We start from the raw sequence: 25265 nt of genomic DNA on the forward strand, positions 1-25265 counted from the left end.
GCAGTGTAGGTCTGCAAACGTCTACAGGTTTGCTCATGCCAATCGATAGGCATTCAATATTAAGTCTCACCTTTTATCTGCTATTATTTTTTTACCTTGTTTAACAGTTATTGTACCTATAGTTAAGATCGTCCCATCGGTCCTCGCTCTGCTACGAATGTGTCCCTGGGTCGCGAGTCTCTCCCGTTGGTCATGAGCCTTGGCCCATGTCTCCCCCTGGTTGTGTATCAAATACTCATTAGGCTCCGAGCACTAGAGACCAGAGGCTGGGGTTCCACGCCCCCTGTTACCATATTGCTCAGCCCTGTGCGGGACGCGCAACTGCTGCCTAGTTCATGCTGACAGAACCAACAGATAGAAAGTGCTGCAGCCACGGCATCCCGGCCCCCAGCTTCAGCGAACTGCTTGGCTGGGGGCTGCAGTCGGTCCGCAGACCTGCTTTGGGAGGTGTGAACGCTGTTGAAAGGTTTTGAGTTCACAGTCAACTTTGGCAATTTATAAAAATTGCCATTAAATTCTGGGCGTCTAACTTACAGATATTGCAGTATCCAATTCTGAGTCCAGGCCCCTGCACGGGAACAGCTGGTTGGAACTCGGTCTGCTGGCGTCAGGCACGCTCGTCCTGTTTCCTGGAACCTGCGGAATGATGTGAATTCGGGCAGCTTAGTTACTGAGTTATCAAAGGAACGTATTCTGAATGTGTTATCACACAAGGACTTCCAAACTGTCATAACGTTTTCTCAGGAATCTGGGGAAATGTGTGTGTGTGTGTGTGTTTAAATAACATGCTCTGAAAAGGCATGTGGCATGATTTGGAATTCCTCAGAGAATAGAAATGTCTTTTGAGGCTTCTCGACCAGAGGGACAGAGTTTTAGGCCCACGTAGAACATTCTCAGGGGTGGGGCCAGCCACATTTTCATGCCTTCTTCTCCGGAGCTTAGCACTCTCTTAGCTAGTGGGTTTCAGCGTGTGGTCCTTGGACCAGTGGCCAGCCGGCATCACTGGGAAAATGGTTAGAGATGCTCATTCTCGGGTCCCGCCCCACTGATTCAGAAACTCTGGGGGTGGGGCCCAGCTCCCCCAGCCCCCCAGGTATCTCTGAACCAGCCTGCTAGGAAGATGAAATACAATACAAAATGTAGTAATAAAATATAATTTAGAGGCTATTTAGTTCATTTTTTATTTCTGAAAAGTTTCAGTAATATTGACCAATTCAACCTGAGGCTTATGTAAATTTTGAATGCCAAAACTAGGCATGGCCTTAGAATTGAGATTTCCATGATTGTCCAGCTCAGTGAGAGAGTTCGGGATTTCTCCCATCTGCCTCCCTTGCTGAGGGAGCGCCACTCTGTGATGTGCTGTGGGAGACCTTGGCCAAGGTTAGGGCCGTGTCTGGTTCCAGACTTATGTTCTCTTGATAAAGAGAGAAACAGCATGCACATTGTATTTCAGCCTCGCCCTGGCCCCTGGTTTGTGAGTCACTCTGTGTCTGGTCAAACAGGACACACCTGGCCCTGGTCCTACTGCCTTGGGCAATGGCGGACTGCAGCAAGCGACCGAGAAGCGTTAGCTGTTATTGTCGCTGCTGTTGCTGCTGCCTGTGTTGACACAGGAGCTTTGGAAGGCTGTATGCTCTAGGCGCCCAGGGAAATCTGAAATGCAGCGAGGATGGTGGCTGCAGGTTCTACTTTGTCGTGAGTCACGTGATGCCTTGCGGCAGAGCAGGCGCGGTAGTCCAGAGACCTTGCTATTCCTTCTGTTCCATCCTCGCCTTTACATGTGTTTTGCCAGTTTCTGAGTCTACTTCGCTGTAGTGCACAGGGTTGTCATAATCGCTGAGCTTCTCATGGAAAGCAAAACTATTCTCTTAAGAGAGCAGATGGTTCCTTGAAAGCCAGGGTGATGGTGTGAGTTTGCAAGTGGTCGCCTTGGGGGCCTGGTCGGTGTACGAACCACAGAGGAGACAGGGAAGAGGCTGCTGTCCAAGGGGGAGGCCTGGTGTTCCCTGGGACTGGGGCAGAATCTGAGAGAATGTTTGCTGGACTCATTCCTAAACTCAGGAGCTCTTGTCTGCAGCCTGTGCCTTTCTTTGCCTGCATGGTCAAGTTCTTCCGTGAATGAGCTCGAAAGATGTGACGGATGTTCCTCTGAAGGTATTTGAGTCGTTGGTGGATGATATTGTTTCTTCTACGGTGCTTTGTTTTGTAATAAGGTCGGGTTTTCTTAATCCTCACCTGAGGAATATGTTTATTGATGGGTGGGAGGGGAAAGAGAGAGAGCAGGAGAGAGAGAAACATTAATCTGTTGCCTCTCATACTCATCCTTATCTGGGATTGAACCTGCAACCCAGGTACGTGCCCTGACCAGGAATCAAACCTGTAACCCTTTCATGTGTGGGATGATGTTCCAACCAACTGAGCCACCCAGCCAGGGCAGTTTCTTTCTTTCTTTCTTTCTTTTTTAAAGAGAGGGACATGTTTCATTAATATTTGAAAGGAGAAAACAGTAACAAGTTTGTGTACATCAACCCAATCATAGAAAGCATCAGCTAAACATTAGGCAAAATGTCTTGTCATGCCTGACATTCTTCTGTCCAGGACCAGAAGGTCTTCTGTTGCACAGCATGGCTGGTGTAAGCCTGGAGCAGGCTGACCCGTACGCCTGGGGCAGGCTGATGCATGAGGGGGAGGCTGGCTGTGGCGAGGAGGGAAATTAAGACAACCCCTGGGATTTTTCTGCGTTATCATTCCCCTTGAACTAGTTTACGTTCCTCAGGCAGGGACCGAGCTCCGTGATCCGACGTAGGAGACGTTGGCTGACCTTCACGAAGCAGGTCATTTCTTAACTGCAGTGCTTTTGAGACTCTACTGAGAGAAACAGCTAAGCAAGGTAAATGCAGGGAGCTTTAAAACGACTCTTAAAAGTCAGATGGAAAACTCTCATTAAAAAGGTCTGTTATTGTGATGTCAGCTTGGTGACTGTAGGCGACAGTTGCTAAAAGAGGAAGTCTGCAAAGTTCTCATCACAGGAAAAACAATTTTGTAAGTACACGTGGTGATGGATGGTTGTGAAGAAAAGTCACTTATGTTTCTACCCTGAGGCAGTTTCCAATAGGAGATATTTTAAAGGAGTTAAAATTTCTAGGTAGGTTTTTGTGAGGACTTTTTTTTATCTGATGTAGTTTCTGAAACCTTCTGAAGTTTAAAAACTTCTTCTGTCAAGTTCTTACAATTTTAACTTGCATTATATTCACTTGAAAACATTTTATAGGTATACAGTGAAAAGAAAGTTTCTTCCAGAACTCTGTCCTCCAGCTTCCTGGTTTTTGTCTGAGAAGGTCTCTGTGGTCCATATACTGTAGAATAAGAGGAAAAATTAGAAATGAGCCAATGCAAAAAATTCAAAAGCAAACAAAAAAAGACCGTGGATGATGGAAGGCCGGCGGTATGAGTTTATCCCCTTTGGGGAGTGGATTTGTGACATGAATTTAATTGCACATTGTTAAATGATAGCTGTACTTTGTTGTGAAACCTAAATTCTCAGCGGAAAAGAGCATCCAAACACATCAGCCGCACTTCCAGGTAGATGGTGGATGTTTGCCTCCCCCCCCGCCAGTGTTGGGGGAACCAGGAAAGGCCTGCAGCGGGGCCCTGGGAGAGACACGGCTGCATCCTCATGTTCAGTGTGACTCACGTCTCGGGGGCCCGGCCCACGCAAGTCAGTCTCTGGGGGCTGGGATTCAGAGACCTGGGAGATGCTTAGGTCTTAAGAACCTTGAGTCCCTTTCTGTAAATCAAACGTAACATACTGGTGGAGAACAGTAAGTGGCAAAGACACATGAACAAATAATAAGTAACATAAAAAAGAATGGTACAGCAGACAGTATTTCAGATCGGGAAAGCCGGGAGAGCAGTGTCCGCCCGGTACCAGTGACTCTGAAGTCGTTAGATACGTTCGGGGTACTCTCTCGACGGAACTTGATCGAATATAATGTACGTGTAACATTTTTATTTCATAGGGGTAATTTAATAAGCCTGTCGGGAAATAAGGGTTTTGGTACTGAGAAGCCTGCTTTGAGGCAAATACTCATTTTGCAAAGGTGAGCGGCAGAGAGCAGAGCCATTTTCAAGAAGCACCCACCCCAGGTGGCCAGGGTTTGTTTCAAGGCTGCTTCTCCGGTGGTTACACGTGGGACCCAGCGTGTTCCGTCGGGGCCCATCCCAGAGTTCACGTCTGAGCCAAAGAGCTCCTTCTGCTCGTAGGGAGTGACAGGGTGAAGAAAGGCAGGTGGTTGGGCTCTCTGGACGCGGAAGCTCTGCGCGTTGTGGTCAACGTGGCAGGCGTTACAGGCTGCTTTTACCGTCCCGGTGAACTTATCGATACATAGGACCATGTGCTTGTGTGTCTGTATTGTGGAAACCACTTGCCAAAGTACTGTAACTTTGGGGACCTGAGGACATCGGGGTTTTTTATTGAGATGCATCAGTGCTCTCCTTGTTTTGTGTGTATTTCAGTTTTGATTAGTGATTTGATTTCGTTTTGACGGATCTTTTCATTTGTGCGGTTCTTTTCCTGTTTAGCATGCATGCAACACACCATGTTGCTTATTTGGGATTTAGCCGACTGCTTGAGCCTGTACCTATTGCCTGGCGTAAGCAGGTGCTTAATGACTCTTTGAATCCGTGAACTTAGTCTGTGGCTGTTGCATTGAGATGTTTGCTGATGTCACCCCTTGGCTGGCCCATCTTTTCCCACTAACCATTTATTTCCAGATAATTAAGAGGAGCTTTTCATAGGACATTTTAGAAAGAAAATATTAATGTGCTCTAGTTACTGTGGGCATTTAAGCCTTGTAAAGGGGGAAATGGATGGTGGCCGCATAAAAACAAAGTGTATTCAAGGAAATAGACAGCTTTTCTGGGTGTGCGCATGGCGTGAAAACGAAAAGGGACTTGACCTACCAGATCAAGAGCATGTCTTCAAAAGTGGTTTCTGCTCATACGAGTGCTAATTAATAACTTAATTATTTCCAACGGATCAGCCTCCTTTCTTGGAGAGAAGGCATATTGGTTTAAATGTCGCTTCTTACATCGTGACTGAGCTGCAGACGGCTGAGCTAGGAGCCCGCCAGGCCCTGGGACGCTTACGTACAAATGCCACAGACGTCGCAGCTGTTCACCTTCGCTGCTTGTGACCCGTCTTTGAGAGTTAAGAGAGGGTGTTTGTCTTCTGTGCCTGTCAGCATGGTCCCCGTGGCCACACTAACTCTCCATTCTCTCTTTCTAGTCATACAGTTTATCAAGAAAGAAAATAGTGCACTACACCTCTTTCGATCAGCGGAAAAGAGCGAATGCAGCGTTTCTGATAGGTGCTTATGCCGTAAGTACCGTTGCCGGGGCTGTTTTCTGTGAGGGGCGTGACCCCGGCCACTTGACATCCAGGCCGAGTTTTCCGTGGCCTTGGGAGCTGGTGAAAAGTCTGAGCAGCCTGGGGACAGATCTGCAGCCTGGGGACAGATCTGGAATGGGAAGTGTGGACCCGGTACTGAGGGGCTGTCTCCTCTCAGATTTTATTTTCTGTAGCCAATGACAGAATCTCAGAACCGCGGTGCATAGCTTGGAGTCCACGGTTGTACAAGTGTTGTAATAAAAAGAGTGCCTGGAGGGGATATTTCCAGGGGAAAATATGTACATGAAGATTTTGCAGGGGGAGGGGAAAGGAAATCCTAGATTGAATGGGAAGGATTATTATTGTTATTTTTACCAGCCCATTTATTCACCTATCAAGTGTTTGTGGTAGGTAAACCAAACGGAAATCCGGCATATATTACCACTTTCCTAACAACTAGACAAGACTTCCCAAAACTAATTTCGATTCGAAATTTTGTTCCCTAGAAGCACTAAAAAGTAGACAGGAGTTCCACAAAAACTCCTGTTTGGATATGACCAGTTCTAGAATTTTCTGTATATGCTGGGATGAGGCAAGATCTTGGAAGACAGCAGCCATCAAGGCTGAAACCCACGTGCAACCTCTAATAGCTTTTTAGGAAGATGCTGGGTGAAAGGCAGGGGGCGGAGGTGTCATGTCCTGTTGTTCTTGGGGAGGGTCTCGGCTGCTGGAAGCCTGGAGGCAGACTGCTGAGTGACCTGCCAAGGGTCTCCGTCTGAGACCTCGACAGTGGGGGGAGGCTCTGGCTCCTGGACATCCTCCTGCCACTTCGAACCACACGGTATGGGGAAGCCCGGCAGTGGTGTTGGAAAGACTGCCAGCTGTTGCAGGTGTAGGCTGGGCACAGTGACAGCCAGACTGCAGCCCAGGCCTTGTTTCCTGGACCAAGGGGCCCAACTCTGCCCCTGAGGTGGCTACCGTGAAGCCTTGGGCCGTCCCTGTGGTACTCTGTCCCTTACTCTCCGTGCTGCACAGGATGGTGATAGGGCACAGGCGTCGTGCCTGTGAGCTGGAGAAACGCTTTTTCCCTGAAGTGCTCTGGGTGGAGGGTCAGCCACACTATGTGCCCAGCTTGATTTGGGTCCCGGATCTGTGAAATGAGAGGGTTGGATATGATGACCTCTATGTTGCCCCCCAGTTCAGAGGAGACTAGGAGTATCTGCAGCACCCGCCAGGCTGCTGCTTTGGCTTTAAGAGCAGACCTGCCCAGCAGGCTGTGGGCAGAGGGTCCAGGGAAGTGTGGGGGCTGCATGCAGCTGACATCCTTTCATTTTGTTTCCCCTTGCTAATCACCACTCCTCTGAAACTGGTGGTGGCACTGCATTCAAAATCTGAGAGCCTGGAGTAACTTCTGGATTCGGGCCTCCCTGACGAGCGTGCCTTCCCAGTGTGGTTTCCTGATGCTGCGTGGGCATGTCCTCTGTCATAAGGGGTGGCCGTTGGGAAGAGGCCCTCTTCAGCTCCCCCCTGTCTTCCCTCTCCTCTCTCTCCTCTTCTGTCTCTCCCTGCTCGTTCTTCCTGCTTTCAGCACCGTCTTTCATGTCCGCAAAGCACCTCTAGCATTTGAGAGGAAGTTTAGTTATAACAGATGCGTTGAGCTTGGGATAAAATACGTCTTCTAATGTAGGAGCCTCCCTCCCTTGAAAGCAGCCCAAGCCTGGAGAAGCAGCCTGGGCACGGTCACAGTGCCAAGGGCATCTGTCACAGGCTTGCCGCAGCCCCGACGTGCTCTGCCTAGTCCTTATTCTTGTGTTGGTCCCTTCCCAATTGATTTTCTTTCCTAATTTAGGAACTGTGTTCCCCAGAAAGCTTTTTGATACAACACTTAATAAACACAACTCACTTCCTATCGTGTGTGTGCACCTAATTGTTGACACGTCTTCTCAGAAGACACTCCACGCTGTGTACTATATGTCCACCTGAGTTTGGTCTTGCGTACACGCATATTAAATGCTGTTGTTTTGGTGAGTCTTACTTTCCTGGGACATCTGCTTGGATGCGAAGGACCTGGATCTCTGGAGCAGCTCGTAGCCTCTACAGGGTCAGCTGTGAGGTGTGTTTTTGCAGAGTGGAGGCCTTCCCAGTGAGGGTGTTCTTCTTTTTGCAGATGTGGCACCAGCCCTCTGCCAAGGGGCATCGACTGTTAAATATTTTGTGCTGAGACAAGCCCTTTTCTCAGGGCCTCAGTTTTCTCATTTGTAAAACTCGGGCAATCCCAGGGTATTATCAAGACCACGCGTATGACTGCCTGCTGGATGAGATTAGATTTCTCAGCGGCATCTCACATGGGTTGCAGCACAACATAACTTACTCCGCGTCTCCGCAAACCTGTTATTCCCCCGGTCCTTACCTTTTCAGTAAGTCAGTGAGCGACCATCAGTGCCTTGCTGAATGCTTGTTCGGATTCCTCTGGTTTCCTCTTCCCACGTCATACTCGTCAGTGGGTTTGGGCAGCTGTCGCTCTAACTCAGGCATGCAGCCAGAGTACATCTGTCCGTCTCTCTGCTACCAGCCGGCCCACGCCGCTGGGAGATGCCAAGGCTTCATACAGTCTCTCCTTTTTTATAGTCTTCTCCTTAATCCAGCGGTCAACTGTCAGATCAACCCTTTAAAAATATAAATTAAGCCATGTCATGGCCCTGTTTCACATCTGTCTAATGATGCCCACCGCTCTCGGCAAAGAATTCCACCTCCGTTCCAGCGCCCTAAGGGTCCTCCCTGACAGGCCTGTCTGCCTCCGGGGCCTCCCTGCTCAGATGGCCCGTCACACTGGCCTGGTGACCACGGACTCCCACGCTGGTTCCCAGCAGAAGGCCTCGATACTTCTGCTCCCTCTCCCCTCTACCTGGAATATTCTTACCTCAGTTCAGATCCCTGCGCTCCTGCCTGGTTGCTTCTCACGTTACCCTCATAGAGACACTTTGCCTCCTGTTTTCCCTGCTCCTGCATCTCCAGCCACCCTCGAGCCGGTTGCTGTTTTATTTTCTTTACCGTACTGTGTTTGAAGTTATCAGACTCATTTATGTAGTTACTTGGTTATTATCTCTTCCATGGACCAGACGGTAGGGACCTTGCCTGTTTCACTCATTGCTGTGTGTAGTAGGTGCTAAAATATCTAACAAGGGGTTAGGCCCTGGCATTCGAGACTGGCAGCCGGCTGCAAGGGAGCCTTCCTGCCGTGCTGAATCCTGCCGTGCTGAATCCCGGGGAAGTCCAGGGTAGGGGGTGTCCAAGGAAAGAGAAGGGGTGTGGCCAGGGTGCAAGGGGCGGGGTGCTGCTGGCTGTGGGACTATGGAACGATTTCAGCCTCTGAACACTGAGCATCAGCTGAGAACTCTGCGCGGCACACAGCAGGCGCTGCATAGATACCTATTGAGTGAATGAGTAATGGAATGATAACATATGAAAGGAAGAAGGAAGGTGGTCACCCTAGAGGAAAACTCTGAAAACGATCAAACTGGATAGGAAGTCTAGGTAACGCCCGTCACTGTACGTAGTTCCCCCGTGTTTTTTCTTGGGACGGGTCCTGACCGTTTCCAAGTGTACAGTTCAGTGGTGCTAGGTGCACTCTTGTGCAACTGCCAGACCTTGCTTTTGAGTGTGACGTCCTGTGGCAAACACGCGCCTACAGAGTCAGGGCTTCGAGTGTGCGGTGCCTCTGTTGGGTCCTAAGTTTTTGTGTCACTGAAGCTTTTGTGTGTCTGTTTCCTTATCTCCGAGCTGTGCTGAGGGTAAAAGGGAGGTAAAATAGAGGACAGCCTGCTCAGCAGGAAACCCACCATCGCTTCTCTGTGGGGGGGCCGCATGGGGAGGGGGGCTGCTGCAGCAACTGACCATCGGTCGGCAGTCAGTGACATCGAGCAGATGACGGGCACGTTTCGGGGAAGCCCCTACCCATGACTGTCTCTCATCGCTGAGCTGGGGCACACGCTCCGTGAGACGGAGGGCTCACAGGTTAAGGAGAGAACAGCTCCGCAGGGACAGTACTCAGGACAGTACTTTGTGCTGTTTTACAGTGAGGGTTCCGGTCTTCACGGCCTCCCAGACACTCCCAGAGCGGGTTGAACTGGATGGTTTCAGAAACTCACAAGCAGGAATTAAGTAGGTCCTTGCCGTGTGCTTAAAGACGAAACCCTCCCTCGTGGCCGTGTTGTGTGCAGTTCACAGAACTGTGATGAAGAGGCCAAGGAGCGTTTGGACCAGGCCATGAGGACTGAAGGGGGGAAAATACTGTGTTTGAGCAGCAGTTACCTGAAATGCGTTGGTTTGGCTTGAAAAATTAAGTTCCGAGTTCAAGAATTAGGACTTTTTTCAGATAGGTGGAGGCTGCTTAAACAGAGGTGGTAAACACATAGGACTTTCCTCGACCCATTTGTTCAGCCTTAAGTCCACATTGCCGAATCAGAGGTCTGATTCTGGGTGGGCTGGGCCTGGCCCGAGCCAGGTGCCACGTCTGCATTCGGGGGACAAGGCGAAGGTTTGCAGACTTTCTCAGTACGGCTGCTGTACATACTGTAGACTACACGGGAGGCCCTGGTAGCTCCATTCTGCCTCTGAGTCTGCTGCTAATATTGAGGACGCTGCTCCCCACCTGGTGTCACAGGTGGTGTGGGGGGCGGGGGACGCATGACTTGAGCAGAACCGTAGGCTCGACCTAAAACCCTCTGCTTAGTTGTATGTTTTGAGCAGGTTGTTTAACTCATCTGAACTCCTGTTTTGTTTGGTTTTACCCTAAAACAGAGATAATGACACCCTGCCTACCAGCTGTGGTGAGGCTGAGGGAGAGGTCATGCTTTGCAGTGTCTGACTGGCAGCTCTGGGCAGGGAGCTTGGGTGGCCTTTGGCCTCCAAAATGTTTTTTTAGCCATTGTCTTCCCCTGGAGAACTGAAGGCTGTTCCCCCCTTTTTGTTTGCTTGTCTTTGTTCCTTTCCACTCCTTTTCACACTTAAAGCCTGCGTGGCTCAGTGGCCCTCAGATGGGGTCACTCAGGGTAGTTCACTGGAAGGTGCCAAGTGTGAGTTCTCCCCATCCCCCACCCTTCCTTGTATGTTATTTGCATTTTAAGGGATGATATCTAAGCCAGATGAACTCATTTGTGAGATGTGTACTCAGGCATTCATTAGTCCAGTAAATAGTCACTTAGCTCAGGGGAGCTCTACCCAGCACTGTGGAAAATAAACAGACAACATTTAATTGGTGATATCTCATTGTTTTACTAATCATTTTTTATTATTAATGAGGTTTATTATTCCTGTAGTTTTATTGACAGGTTTATTAACTTTTTGAATAGTTTCTTATTTAAATTTGTTTCCTGTGTTTGGATCATTAAAAGTTGAAAAGTGACTATCAGTCTTCTTCTTTTAAAAAAAAGTTTTCTGTGTCTAATTGTACCAATAGATATAGAGCCCTACAAATCATACCCATCAGTCCAAGTTTCTATAAGAAATTAGGAAGTTTATGTACCTTAAGCTCTGTTCCTTATTAAAATGCCGTATTAATAAGTATTTCCGTATTCCTGAATACAAAGAGGGTTAATTGGAACTGCTGGCAGTGGACCTGTTGATTGTTCACCCTGAGTGGGCTACTGAATGTGTAGAAAATTCAGAGTCAGAACAGTATTTTTTAAAAGTGGTTCGTGTGTCCGTGTTTCAACCATTGGAAAATGGTAAACCAGAGCAACTGACCCTGAGTTTGTTTTGTTTTCATTGTTTGGAGCAGGCACACGAGCTTCCTTACTCTCCAACTCGTAATTCATCTGTCAATTGTCAGTGTCAGACTGCTTGAAAACGCCATGGCCAAACTACAGGTTAGACAACGGTTATTGAAAATTATAGGAAAATTACCACGTAAAGTGTTGGTTCAAAGTTACAAAGGCATTTTACCTTAAACGTTTGTGAAGACAGTGACGAAGCGGGCGTCCGCTGCCAGTGCTCTCTGAGCCGCTGGGGTGGCTTTGGCGGGTCTCAGGGTAGCTTCTGCCCATAGATGGGGAGGGGCACCTGGCCGGGCAGGCGACTTCTGGTTTCCAGTTCCTTCCTTTTATGGCTTCATGGGCAAGAAGGCTTTTGTGGTAATTGCCTGCACATGGGCCAGACGGGCCCTTATCCTCGTCTGCTTGTACTTTCGGTGCCTTTGAAACAAGTCAGGCTCCCTAAACCCATACAGCAGTTTTCATTCCAAACTCTGTGAATTAGGAAATTCTCTTGGTCTTCTGCAGATGGGTAGAGTGATACTATCTTTTTTCAGTGTAGCTGTGGGCTAGGAAAACTAGCTGTTTGCTTTTCATTTGTGGAAGGGTTGTTTCTCAAGTTTAACTGAATACATCTTTTCAGGATTTTTTTTTAAACTTTCCTTTTGGCATCCAGATAACAAGCTTCCTCTGTGCTGTAAATAAACCCTCAGATTTGCGTGCACACACACACACACACACACACACACTGTATTCAGTACTATATATATAGTTAAGTGTGACACACTGTTTATAGCCGCTTACACAGTTTTTGAATTGTGTTAGACATTTACTTTCTGTGTGAAAAAGCTTGTGTCCACTGGTGTTATTGATACACGGAATTGAGAGGAATGTACTTTTTGCGCGTGCCCTGGAAGTCTGAGGGGAATTCCCAGCGGCCCCAGGGCAGGCGGATGGACTTCCCGTCCATCACATACAGTGTGGGTCTGCGTGCAGGACCTCTGTGGGTTGCATCTAAGTCGCTTCTACTTAAGTGGAAGTCGCTTTCACTTGTTTCAGTTCTACTGTGTGTGACATCAGGAAACTACTTGGGGAACATGGTTACTGCTTAACAAAGGAATAGACACCGAAGACGGTGAATTCTATTGTGTTCTTGAAGGGCACTTCAGGCCTGTGGGCCAGCTGTGAGCAGGTGGGGCTAGTGCACAATGGCTGCGGAATCCTTTCTGCAAACAGCGGGCTGATGCATGCAGCTCCTGTTTCTCCTGCTTTCTCTAGGCAACGATTCTTTGTAAATACTCGAAGAGAACAACCAGTTCCTTGTTTGAGTGTTCATTGTTGGTGTTCTCTTCTTCAGTCCACTCAAAGACTAGTAGCCTGCAAGCTACTAGGAGACTCAGGATCCGAGATTTTTGTTCCCAAGCTTTGTCTTAGAATTTGGATAGCATCTCACCTACAAACTTCTTCAGTTTGAAAAGAATAAGATGGCCCCCCCCCCTTTTTTTTTTTGGTCCCTTAGGTACATGCTCTAGTTAGTAAGAAGAATACAATGGATTGGATTGTCTGCCCCCCCTCCCTCTGCCCCGGGAGATGTGGATAGGCCACGAGTTGTCCCAAGTCCATGGGACGCGAGCCACACCTTGGTCTCACTGTGGTCCATGCACTTGGGGTCCTCCCTGGGCGAGTTTGGAGGTCTTCCTCCTGGGTCACTCCAGACCGTTTTTGATTTTCCTCCTTTACTGTTCTTTCCAATTATTTCCCTCTGGTTACATCAGGAAAACTTCGCTCCTCTCACATTTGTCCTGAGCCTCCCCCGCCCCCTGCCCCCACCATGCCTTTGATGTGGAACCAGTCCAAACATAACGCCAGGTACTGAGGAAAGCAGTGCATTTTGAAGCGGATAGAGACACCAGAAAGTATCAGTCCAAACATTTGAACTAAGTCAGGGTTCATTTTAGAGGCATTATCAACATGTTCAATTATATCTTTTAAAAAAGTTAAATTTGTTGGGGTGACATTGGTTAATATAGTTATATAGGTTTCAGGCGAACAATTCTGTAACACATCATCTGTATATTGTATCGTGTGTTCACTACCCAAAGTCAAATCTTCTTCCACCCAACTCGTGTTTTTTGTTAAAGATTTTATTTATTTATTTTTAGAGAGAGGGGAAGGGAGGGAGAAAGGGAGGGAGAGAAACATCAATGTGTGGTTGCCTCTCAATGTGTCCCCTACAGGGGACCTGGCCCACAACCCAGACATGTGTCCTGACTGGGAATCGAACTGGCAACCATTTGATTCGTAGGCCCGCGCTCAATCCACTGAGCCACAGCAGCCAGGGCCCAACTCATGTTTATTAATCTAGCCTTTCCTTGAGCATTAACATTAAGGGAAGATCGTTTTGTTTGGAAGGTGGGGGTGGGGTTGTGCCTCTTTTCTTTTCTCGGATTAATTGGGGTGACATAGGTAAGTAACATTCTATAAGTTTCAAGTGTAGAATTCTGTAACCATCACCTGTATGTTGTGCTGTGCCCACCGCCCCAAGTCTAGTCTCCTTTAGTGATCATAAACTTGACCCCCTTTATCCACTTCGTGAGGGAAGATAATTTAAGGAACAAACACACTTGTTTAATTACTTTATTTTAGTTTTTCTGAAATGTTTCCTACTACATTTTATATTAAGTATATGACAATGTGGAACGCAGGATCATTTTTGGACTCTAGGAAACTAACAACTATCTGCTTTTACCTTTGGGAAATTATTTCAGAGATCTAAATGTTAGCCTGTACAAATAAGCTTTTGGAACATGATTAATTTGCAAGTTAAGGACTGTCTATAATTGGTCGCAGGTGTTAAGCAGATTTAAACACTGATTCTTGGCCTATTATAGTGGTTATATCATCTACATCTTTATCATAAGTGAAGCTTATCATAAATGAAGGTTCTTTGCTTTCTAAGCTTGATCAAATTCAGTCCTTGGTTTAAAGAACACACTCTCTTCTTTTTTCCCCACTTTTCTTTCTTAATTTGAAAGGTTTTCTACAATAAAACTCCTACTATAACTGGAAGTAAGCAGTGAAACTCAGCTTACTGAGAGGGGTTTGAAAGGGGTTTGTAGCCGAAACCATGCCGTCCGAGAGTACGTAGTATTCCAGTGTGTTCTGGAGGGAGTCCGGTTTTGTGTTTTGTCTGGAGTCTGCTTTCTGATGGTGACACGTGTCTACCTGCTCATGGCAGTGCGACAGCCTTGGACTCCGCGTCTGTGAGACTAGGGACTCAGGTTTTCTCAGAATCACATATTTCTCCTTTTCCCCATTCACGGGGCCCTTTTAGACTCTGTGTGTGGGGGACACGGGCTCAGTCCTTTGGAAGGGGCTGGGCTGGTTCAGTGAGATGCACCCAGCTCAGCAGCGTCTGTGTTGGAACCTGCGCTCTGTTCAGCCAGGACAAGCCTGTGTCACGGAGACCCTGCTAGCAAGTGATGTGTGCCCGTCCTGGTGGTAGCTGTCAGCTCTGGAGGAGCTTTCTTCAGGCTGATGATGGGAAGGCCGGTCCCCATCAAATTAGACAGGGACACACCCATGGCTGAGGCTGCCTGCAGGTCTCCTACGTGGGGGCGTCCGAGGGCTCCCACGGGCTTGGCCGCAATTCCGCCCATGGGAGTGGTGGAGAGAGCACTTCTGTCCTAAACCAACTCTCCCACACACAGAACCCTGTCCACTGTATATCCAGTCCCGAGTTCACGTTAACGTGGAAAGAGATGTCACCTGAGAGTATTGTGGAGCAAACGTCACCTCAGCCAAAAACAGCCACTTCCAGACCTTGTTTTTCTAGGGATGCCAGGTGACTGTTAAGTTTTTTAGGGCAGAAATAAGCCAGGGAGATAGAGAGCTGGCTTCAGGTCCGCCCTCCTCTGTAATTAGTGTGGGCTCCATATTTACTAAGCAGAGGCATTGTAGACTTTGCAAGCCTGGTGATCTGTGATTTATAATAGACTTGAAGAACAGGAAGAATGACTTGCCTTCTCTTACAGTGAGTTAAAGACTACTGGAGACAGGATACATTCATTCTTGTTCTATTTTAATTAATGAGGCTGTTTAGCACAAGCGGTTTAAAATAGACCGAATAAAATCCAGGCTGTTTTCAACATGCAGTTGCATTTCTGGTTTGTTATCTTACTTAGCTCTCCGAGTTGTAAGTGATTGTTCAGCACTGCCCATTTATTTTATCTCCACGAGCGATTAGAACAAAAAGTAGAGTCATTTGAAGAAATGCGCACTTGGAAATTGTTTGCCTTTTTTTTTTTTTTTTTTAAAGCTTTTAAGTTGAATACGGACATTTTTTTTCTCAGTCACTGGTTATAATGGGAGGGAATGATTAAGAGGAAAAACGTCATTAAAAATAATAAAATTAAACATTTTGTTGGGGCTTGTGTATGACAATGGAGACGTAATGCTGTCCTCAGGAGAAAGCGGTTTATAAATTAAGTGCCCTGACATTTAAGAAGTCTGAGAACCGAAGTCTGGGGAGCCGTGAAAGAGACTTTAAAGTGTTTTGTTTTAATTCTTGGCGGAGTTTCTTACCTCATAGTGTTTTTTTATAGACGGTCATTCCACGGGCCTCTGTGGTTCATTGTTTGCAGGCCTGGCTATTGCTCTCCTCTCCTCTGCTGAAGGCAGACCAGCCAGGTCATCTTACTCGTTTGTTCACGAGAAGTTCACATAAGGAAAAATGGGCATAGCATCAGCTGTCTTCCTGTTACAGGCACTTTGTGGGAGAGAGACGTGGGCCTCCTCCCAGATCTTCTGCTATCTGGACAATCAATTTGACAAATGGGCCCGAGCCTGGGTTTTACAGTTGTTGAGGCTCAGGCACCACGCAACTCAGGAGGCTGTTTGAAGAGGCAGAGCTGACAGTAGGGTTGACATCCATACTTTAAAACAAGAAGGGTAGGAGGAAGGGGTGGGAGGAAGAGGGTATGGGAGGGACAAATGGAAATGGAAAAAACACAATAAAAATGAATGTAAAAAAAATCAAGTGAAAAATAAATAAAAAGAAGGGTGCCAGAGAATGCGTGGAGAGGTGGAACAACAGGTCGATGTTCCCCTCTCTCCCTCTCTCTCGCCCCCACTTCCTCTCTCTCCCTAAAAATCCATTAAAAAAAATACAACGAGAAGGCTGAGCTCCATGACGGTCCGTGTGTCATGGTGTTGGCAGGTGGCAAGCACAGGGATGTCTACCACCTCGTGTTTTGACGTTTGTATACACAGCCAGTTTTGAGGGCTAAGGTGTCAGAAATACCGACAATTGTGGGTCCAAACTCACAACCACACAGGGGGAGACAAGGAGGCCAAAATATTTGGGGACCCAAGTTTATCTCCTTTCCGTGGTCCCTGGCTGTAGAAGAGTAATGTGCTGGATACAAGTCTGAGCATTTTACATGTCTTGTTAACTATTTTAATCTCCCCAACAGTCTTAGGAGCTGGTTAGAGTTATCATCCCCTCTTCATAGTAAGGAAGTGGGAGCAGAGAGTTGATGTCATTCAGCCCATACGTAAAAGGAGGAGGCTGGACTTGAACCCGGGCAGCTTGGCTGTGGCCTCCAGTGTCCCCTACAGATAGGTGGCCCCTGTCATGCTCGTCACACATGATGCTGTCCTTCTGTCCACTTCCTGATCACACAGCTGTCATGTTTTGGGGGATGTGCTATGCCCTGGGCACAGTGCAGAGTCCTGTGCTCAGACTTGCGGCCTAGCCAGGCAAACTGACTGTAATAGCCACAGAAACACATGACGACAGACCAGGGAAGAGTTGCAAGAAGGGCAGGCAGCTTTGAGAACGTGAGGAGGAGCCTGGTCTCACCAGGTCGCCAAAGAGGGCTGGCCTGCCAGAGTGACATAGAGCGGTGGTCCCAAGGGAGGGGGGAGGTGGCCCTCTAACACTGCCAGGGTGCCAGGAAGGCTCAGGTCCCTTCTGGTCCTTCATGGCCCATCCTTTCTCCAGCCCCCGGAGGAGACCTTGCTGGCACTGAATGTAAGCTCCCTGTCGAGGTTGCAGACCTTCCCTGTGTCCTTGTTAAGTACATGCACACTCATCTTTGGGGACGTTTGCTCCACCGCCAGCATCCTGCCTCTGAAGCAGGGGATGGGAGTGGCAGAGTGCTGTCCTGGTGGGAGAGTGAGAGTCTGGGTCAGCCACGCGCCTGCACTGGAAATACTCTCTATCAGAGGATGCAGATCTCTTCCTTACTCCCTTTCAGCACATCATGGAAGAATTGAGTGGGCCCAGTGATGCTCTCAGACAGCTGGCTCAGGAAGTTGATTTCATTAGCTCCCTTGGGCATTTCCACTAGGGTTGGGACAGGATTTAAAAATAATGAAACGGAATTGGGCGCACACTCAGTCCCTTGCAAGTGTCCGCAGTCACTCACGATGCCTCTGTGTCCCGAGCATTTCTCTGACTGGAGGCCTTGGGAGGTGCACAGGGGTTTGCAAACCTTGGTCGCTGCCCTCCAGGAGCTTGCTGCTTGAGTGTGAAGGAAAATAATCCCAGCAGGGCTGTACAGGGCCCACAGGAAGCTGCCCGACTCCATGTGACCTTGAGCTACCGACTTGAGCATTTCGTGTGTCGGACGGAAATGGGGAGAATAATGGAAACTCAGGGCGGCCCTGAGGACGTAAGAGCCAGATTATGTAAAGTGCTTAGAATAGTGCCTGGCACCTGGTGCGTGCTATGTCCCTATTTTTTTTAATTGTCATTTTCATGGTCATGGTCACTCCTCGAATCGAGTCTGTGGACTGAGGGGAGGGGTTTCTGAGCTAGAGAGGAAAGGCATTGTGGGGGCAATGCTTGGGTTTGGGCTAATGAAGTAGGGAGGATTTTCATAGGTGGAGATAACGGTGTGGAGAGAGGTCCAGAAAAACCCTCAGGTGCCAGAAGGTGTGAAGCACGTGTAGGGAACGGCGAGGCGTCCAGGCTAGTGGCTGGGGTTTATTTAAGGCACAATGGCAAACTTACTGGAAAGGTAGGCTGGCGCCTTACCCTGGGGAAGGGCTGGCCACCTGGCTGGGCTTTCTGAGGAGGATTTGATTTAAAAGAACTTGCCCATTAATTCTAAGAAGAGTGTATTTAGTTTACCAGCTCGGTCTGCTGTCTGTAAAACCAGTCCACACTTGGTATCTGTTACATCGCTTCACCGTGTCTGGCAAGCGCAAACATTTCTACATTTTTAAGAGTTATGTAATTTAACACTCACTTATGTGTGGACACTATGGCAAGTGATGCTGGTTGCCCAGTGATTGCAGTGATATAAAACACTTTAGAATGAATACATTAAGTTGAAAGAGATTGCCTATTCAAAGAGAAATGGCAGTAGATGGTGCTGCATGTGGCCGAAGTGGGAGCTGATGGATGGTGAATTCAGTGGGGGAAACCTTGGCTAAGGGTGAACAATACGTTCTGCTAGCTGGTTAGCTTGTAGTACCGTAATTTTATTATGTTATTAAATGAAACCCTCATAGCATATATATTGTGTGTCATAATATATAACATATATATATTAGGATGCTGGCTCTTTAACAGTTATTTGGGCCCTTGCTTGACTCCGAGTCAGTTACTCATATGAAAGTGTATGTCAAATGCTATTGTTTTGAGCAGGTTTCTAGGACTCCCTGCGGACGAGAAGTTGATGAACGGGATGCGGATGCTCGCTGCCGCGGGGATCAGTTGGCGTGGCACCACCAAGCCCAGTGCAAAGGGCCGTGGTTGCGTCGCTCAGTGACGAGCCTGGGAAGATTCTTCCCATTTGGGGTTATAGATGCTAATCTTGGACGAGGGAAGACAGCATATTACAACTTTGTTCCCCTGAGAAGCAGAAAAGGAAAATCAGGATATTTAAAAGATGCTTTGAAATGAAGTTCTTGAGAAAATGTTCTTCGAAATATTAGAATATCTGGTAACAAATTTTTGAGTATTAAGTAAATATCGATTTTGTTTAGAAAGAGTACACATTTAACATTTCATAACGGATTTAGTTCCTGCACATGTAAAAAACAAATTAATAGGCATTTGTACAAAATGCAAGGAATGTGGGGATGGTGGAAATGGAAAGAGGAAGAGGAGACTCCTCCTTCCTCCCCTGGTCCCCCCTCCCCCACAGCCCTATTTCTTAGACACAATTGCTGTCAACAGTTGGAAGTCACCTAATTTTGAAAGTCAGGTGTGGTATATAGGGGTTTGGAAGAGTGGGGTTCTTTATTTCCAGGTTTAGCACTTCCATTGTCTCCGAATCTTCAAGCTGACGTGACATGGGGAATTTCTGTGGCTTCGGAGTCACATATGTGTCGGGATTCTGACACCCTCCCAGAGCAGCAAGGCGGCCTGGAAGGTCCCTCACCTTCCTGAGCTGCACATTCCACCACAGTGAGGCTTCAATGTGGCTTTCCTTCCACGCTTCCACCAGGCCTAGTCGGCCCCGTCTCTTCCTCTTTTCAGTAGCAGGCAGATCTGAGAAGATCTGGCCTAAGACTCCATGACGCATTTTCTCCTGAACACGTGGAGTCTGGTCTTCGATGACCCCGGTGTGCATGCACTCAGCCGTGTCCTCATTTATGGGGGCATGTCCCCAACCTTCGCCCACGCACCTGTCCTCAGGTTGTGAAAGGTCGTTGCACTCAGCTGCCCCTGGAGTCTTCCTGGAATCTGCATGGCTTCTGTGGGGTTTCACTTTGCACTTATGAATCATTTAGCACCGGGATAAAAATAAAAACAAAGGCTCTCCTCTTACAGTGTGAGAACACGGGTCATGCGTGCTCAGTCATGCAGGTAAGAGCAGGAGCAGAACCCTGGGGGGAGCCCCTGGGAAGCGGCATTTCACGTGGGCGGCCGCCCACCTCCCCAAACACGGGTGTCAGTGTGTTGTTCCCGAGGTGGGAAGTGTCTTTTTGCTTTGCAGACTTTGTGGCGTAAGCTTTAATTATCCATTCCAAGCACAGAAGCTTTCTTCAGGCAGCTGTCCCTGTAGCAGGTGCCGCCAGCTTCCCAGGACTACACATCTGTAGGCCTGACATATGACTGTGTTACCACCAGCTGCTCTTATGTTATGTAACCTGCCCATTGGGGCACAACAAAATCCTGTTTTAATGTTGGGCACTAAAAATGATTTTCACAGCTAGGGTTGGTGTAAACGGATCTCGGGGAATTATTTGAGCTGCAGCTTGAGATAGAAGGCTGCATCTGCTGAGTCTGGGCCTCACGTTGAGATCCTCCTTTCGCGGTGGTTTCATTTTCTGGGCTGTTCCTGCTTCCTATGACATTCGCCTTGGTTGGCGTTTCCTTTATCAGCCCTTCATGTTTACTTGTCAAACAAAGGTGGAGCGGTTGTAGGCAAGGCAGACGTATTTTTCACATATTTCATTTAGTTTTCTTTCTTTAGAGAATTCAGAATTGAGGTGTTTTCTAGTCCTGAAGTTATTAATCACTAAATATGTGTAATGCATTGCTAGTGGAATAGCTTGAAGTTCAGAGGAACTGAAGACAGAGAGGAAAGCCCTGACTTGTAAGGACTGGTCTCTGCCATTCTTGCCGCTGAAACAAGCGTGGTTCCATGGTTGGGACCTGAGAGGGAAGTAATGCTGAGAAGTCCTGGAGGAGGTGGTTCTAGGAGTCACATTTGATTCAGACTCGAAAGGAAAAGGACCAATGGCCTAGGTCAGAATTAAGCATGAAGTTGCACTTGCAATGAAAGCAGAGTCTCCCACCGTTGCTGCTGTTCATCACTGTGGGCAGCTAACTGGCTCCCCCTGCCCTACCCTAGTGACAGGGACCTGCCATCGGTCCAAGTCGCTAAGCTCTTTCCTGCCTGGACCACGGCTCTGTCCTTGCACATCTTAACCCCATGTCTCAAGGAGACCCTCCTGGACTCCAAACCTCAAGCAGCCCCTTCCGACTCTCATTTCAGGATGCTGTTTGCTTCCTTCTCAACACTTACCATGGACTGTTTATCTTTGTGAATCGCTGTCTTTGCCCCACAAGAACATATATTCTATTGAGGGGTGCCAGGCCCCAAAACAGCCCATGAGCCAGCGTGCTAATCACATGGAAGCTGTGGGCTGGCGTGGTGGGCCCCTTTCTGCCGACTCCTTTAGGATTAGTGCGCTGGACCCCGAGGATTCGAGTCTCCTTGCTGTCGAGAGCCAAGCCCATCTGTTTGGCGGTGCTCTCTGCTGTGTGCATTTGCACCCGTTTCCTTGTGATTTGATTGAGCGTTCAGAGAGCAGCCGGGCGGTCCTCAGCGAATATGGAGAACACGGGAGGCATCCCTTGGGGGTTGTGCCCACCCTGAGACAGATGTGTTCCAGCGCTTGCCAGGCCCTGCGTTGCCTCGCGGCGGGCCGTCTGTGAAGGGCAGGGTGGCAGGCCCACATTGGTCTTTGGTGAGCATGCAGGGCCACTGTGGAGGTGCAGCTGTCCTGCCCCCCGGACGGGAAGGCCCTCCCGGGGTACCTGTGTCTGTGCCTGGAACGCAGCCCTGGGGGCAGCCTGTGAACACACAGAACGCAGCTCTGTGTGTCTGCCTTACATCTCGAAGCTCTCACCCATCCTTAGGCCAAGGGCTGGGAGGGAGATTTGGGCAGCTGTCATTAAAGATGCTCATTTATCCCCTTGACTGTTGCCCCTCAGAGAGGAAGAGGTGACAAGCAAATTTGGTGAGTCATTTAGCCTCGTGTCATTCTTTGGTGGTGTTCTAAGTGTTGCTATTTATCTACCACAGGTCATCTATTTGAAGAAGACACCAGAAGAAGCCTACCGAGCTCTCCTGTCTGGCTCCAACCCCCCCTACCTTCCATTCAGGTACAGCCGGCTGCTCGAGGGCCGTGGGCTGCAGCTCCCGGCCAGATGGCGTGCTACTTTAGAGTGGGGTTACTGTGTTTTTTCATTGTTTTATGTCCTGTGGAGTGAAATGAGATGGTAGTTTTTTTATTTCCTTTTTTGCAGAGTTTTTTTTTGCCCCCCCTCCCTATCCAGTCAGAGTAAAACAGCTTTCTCTTTTTAGGAATTAATTTCTCCCTTGAATCCTCTCTCTCTCCCTCTACAGTTGAAGCGCAAGGGGTGCCTGACTTAGGAGCTAATAACCATGTCAGAATTTGTTAGTTTCTGGTAATTGATTCGTCCATTCGTTCCCTCATCTTCCGAGCTGTAGCTGGGCTCTGACATAATGTCAGGGGCTGGGGATGTAGAAGAAGACCCTCTGAGTGTCTTCCCAGAAGCAGACGCTCGGCAGGAGCCCCAAGTCCCCCAGTTAGCCCACACATCTAGCTTTCATCCTGAGGAAGGAAGGCTGTCTTTTCATTACACTGTTGGGAAAGAAGGTGTTGTAAGTATCACCTGAAGAAGATCTCCTAAAACTTTGGGCAAACTTGAGGTTGTTTAAAAAGTAGACGGGAACACAATACCTCAAAACTCACACGGTAGTCACCTCTGATAGAGCCATGAATGATTCCAGTATTTTTGCCTTATTTGTGTGTCCAGATCTACAAGCACACGGACTGCTTGTTGTTGTTTTGGTGTCGAAATTACCAGCAACAGCGGAAGAAGGGAACAGGAGCCATCCAGGAAGCCTCTTTTCTGGCCCGCCCCCTACTCTCCTGTCACCCAGAGGGTGCACCCCAGTGCCTGCCACTTAAAAGTGTTTTTAGTAAACACTTCAATGAATAAATTAAGATGGAATCCCTTAAGGTTCCAGGGATTCTTACTTCTGTTTCTCAGACCACAGGAGGGGGCATTGTTAGGCATGGGGTGGGGGGTGGTACTAGGGTGGGGAAAAGGGATGGATGTGACTGCACCCAGGCTACATGATCTTCTCAGCAAAATCGGGGTAAAGCAGTAAGAGGAAGTATCCCCCCCCAAAATCTAGCGTATGAGCTAATTAGCTATTGAAGGGCTGGCAAAAAGTGACAGGTTATAAGTGTGATCATATTTTTAGCTTATATGTGCTAAGTAATTTGTTTCCTGAGAACTAGAGATTTTGGATAATTAAGAAAATCAGAATGGAAGGAAGATAGTACAAAAAATATTACTACTTAATATAGAATTAAATCATTATTATTACAGTTGTAGTCTATTTTTCTAAATTGTTTTTATGTAAATATTTGAAAATGTAAACACATTAATATAGTTTAAAGATTTTAAAAAGTAGCCCTGGCTGGCATAGCTCAGTGGATTGAGTGAGGGCCTGAGAACCAAAGGGTCGCCAGTTCGATTCCCAGTCAGGGCACATGCCTGGGTTGCGGGCCAGGTCCCCAGTAGGGGCATGTGAGAGGCAACCACACATTGATGTTTCTCTCCCTCTCTTTCTCCCTCCCTTCCCCTCTCTCTAAAAATAAATAAATAAAATCTTAAAAAAAATTTGTTTAAAGTTTAAGAAGGTTTACAGTGAAAATACTCCCTCTTACCCTCGATTCTCACCTGTCCAGTCCCCCCTGGGTAACTTCTGTGTTAGTTTATTCCATCCCGCCGGAGTTTCTGTATGCGCATACAAGCAAATAAAGACATGCGTTCTTAGTTTCCTCGTTTTTACCACCAAATGTAGCCCATGCATATACTATTCTGCACCTTGATTTTTTTCATGTAACTCCTCTTGGCCGTCCTTTCATTTTAGCATGTAGCCAGCTTCCTTCCTCATTCTGTCTTATTTCTGTACCGTGTTCAAGAATACATTTCACCCGTCTCTGACAGGTAGGCCTTCAGGTCGTTTCCTATCATTTTAATTGTCGTTTTTTAATTCCCATGGTCTCAAATGTATTTTAGAAGAAAGAAACTCATGACAATACTACAAAGAAAATTACAGGATTGTTGTTAGACATAAAGAGATTTTCGTAATCTGTTTGGTAAAGCTACTCCTTGTAGGAAAAAAGCGTGCTGAGTGCAGATGTGAGGCTTTTGTGCCTGGTGTAGGCGCCTATTCCCTGTTAATAGGTTGACCTTGAACACAGCTCTGTGTCTTTCTTACAACTCAAGACCCCGGGAGTTGTGTCTATATTCAGCTGCATTTCTACATCCAGACTCTTCCTGAAGCGTATGTGGGAGGCAGAAAATATGACAAAGTAGTGCCTTTATGATTGAGTGGGAAAGGTAATACTGCAAGTTTTCTGGAATTTGATGAAAGAAACTTAATTTTCCCTAATACTAAGAAAAGATGGGAGTCGATGTTTAGTCTATGGCCCAGGCCAAGGCAGTGCCCTCGGGAATTGTCTTCAGGAAAAGGTGAAGGGATTGAGCAAAAACCAAAACCAAACAACCTCATAGATGCTGACGGCAGTGTGGCGATGACGGGAGGGAGCGGGGGTGGGGGGGCAGGAGAGGGGAAGGGGGGAGGAGTGGTGAAGGAAGGAGCCTTGGCTTGGGGGGGTGAACACGGAGGTGATGTGTTGTAGAATGTACACCTGGAACCTGTATAATTTTATTAACCAATGTCATCCCAATAAATTAACTTAAAATAATTCAAAACATCACCTTCACACTGTGCTGGTCCGCCATCACCGCCTTGGCTTGCGTGGACTCAATCTGGGCTCCATCATCTGCTAGACTTTTACACCATTTGTTGTTAAATTACACTCGTATCTTCGTGGTCTGGACCTTTTTTTTTGTTTTTTTTAAAATCACTGCTGTATTAACACATCAAATACTGGATGTCTTCGAGGGCCTTCCAGTCACGTATAATGTTTAACTGTTTATAATTTTTTAAAAACGGAAGGCCATTTGAAGGCTTGTTAAAGTGTGGTTGGGGGCCTTCATGCACCCTCCTCACGGAAGGGCCCATGTTCCCATTTGCACTACGTACTCTAGTGTCTTTCTATGGAAGGCGTTTTTAAGGCTACTGTACATTTAGATAATGCTGTTCTTCAAGATTTACTCAGTTAAGAAACATTTATCTGAGCAGTCTCTTCTGTAAAGCCCTTCCTCATTTTCCCAGGGAGGCTTGCAGGTCCTTGGCCTGGAATTCCCTGTCCCGTTCCGCCCACGCCCCATCACGTGTGCTACTTTACCACTACAGCAAATGCCTGTGTTGTGATGACTTGTTTGCGTGGCTGACTCTTCTCTTGAGGGCGGGATAGGGCTCTTCTCA

At 47.7% G+C, this 25265-nt stretch overlaps 1 protein-coding gene across 5 annotated transcripts in view; it reads left to right on the forward strand.

The window, feature by feature from the left end:
* The window catches only part of CDC14A (cell division cycle 14A), a 118153-nt gene that overhangs the window by 32021 nt on the left and 60867 nt on the right, over positions 1–25265 (forward strand). For 4 of the 5 annotated variants that reach the window (XM_045203788.3, XM_045203789.2, XM_045203787.3 and 1 more), the window contains exons 4-5: positions 5288–5380; positions 21912–21991. In XM_045203788.3, coding sequence (XP_045059723.1) covers positions 5288–5380; positions 21912–21991 — 173 coding nt within the window. Of the gene's footprint in view, positions 1–1553; positions 2155–5287; positions 5381–21911; positions 21992–25265 lie in introns of those variants that run through there. The other variant, XM_045203790.3, reaches the window with a different exon arrangement.

Source organism: Desmodus rotundus, chromosome 12 (genome assembly GCF_022682495.2).
Source record: "Desmodus rotundus isolate HL8 chromosome 12, HLdesRot8A.1, whole genome shotgun sequence".
Classification (NCBI taxonomy): domain Eukaryota; kingdom Metazoa; phylum Chordata; class Mammalia; order Chiroptera; family Phyllostomidae; genus Desmodus; species Desmodus rotundus.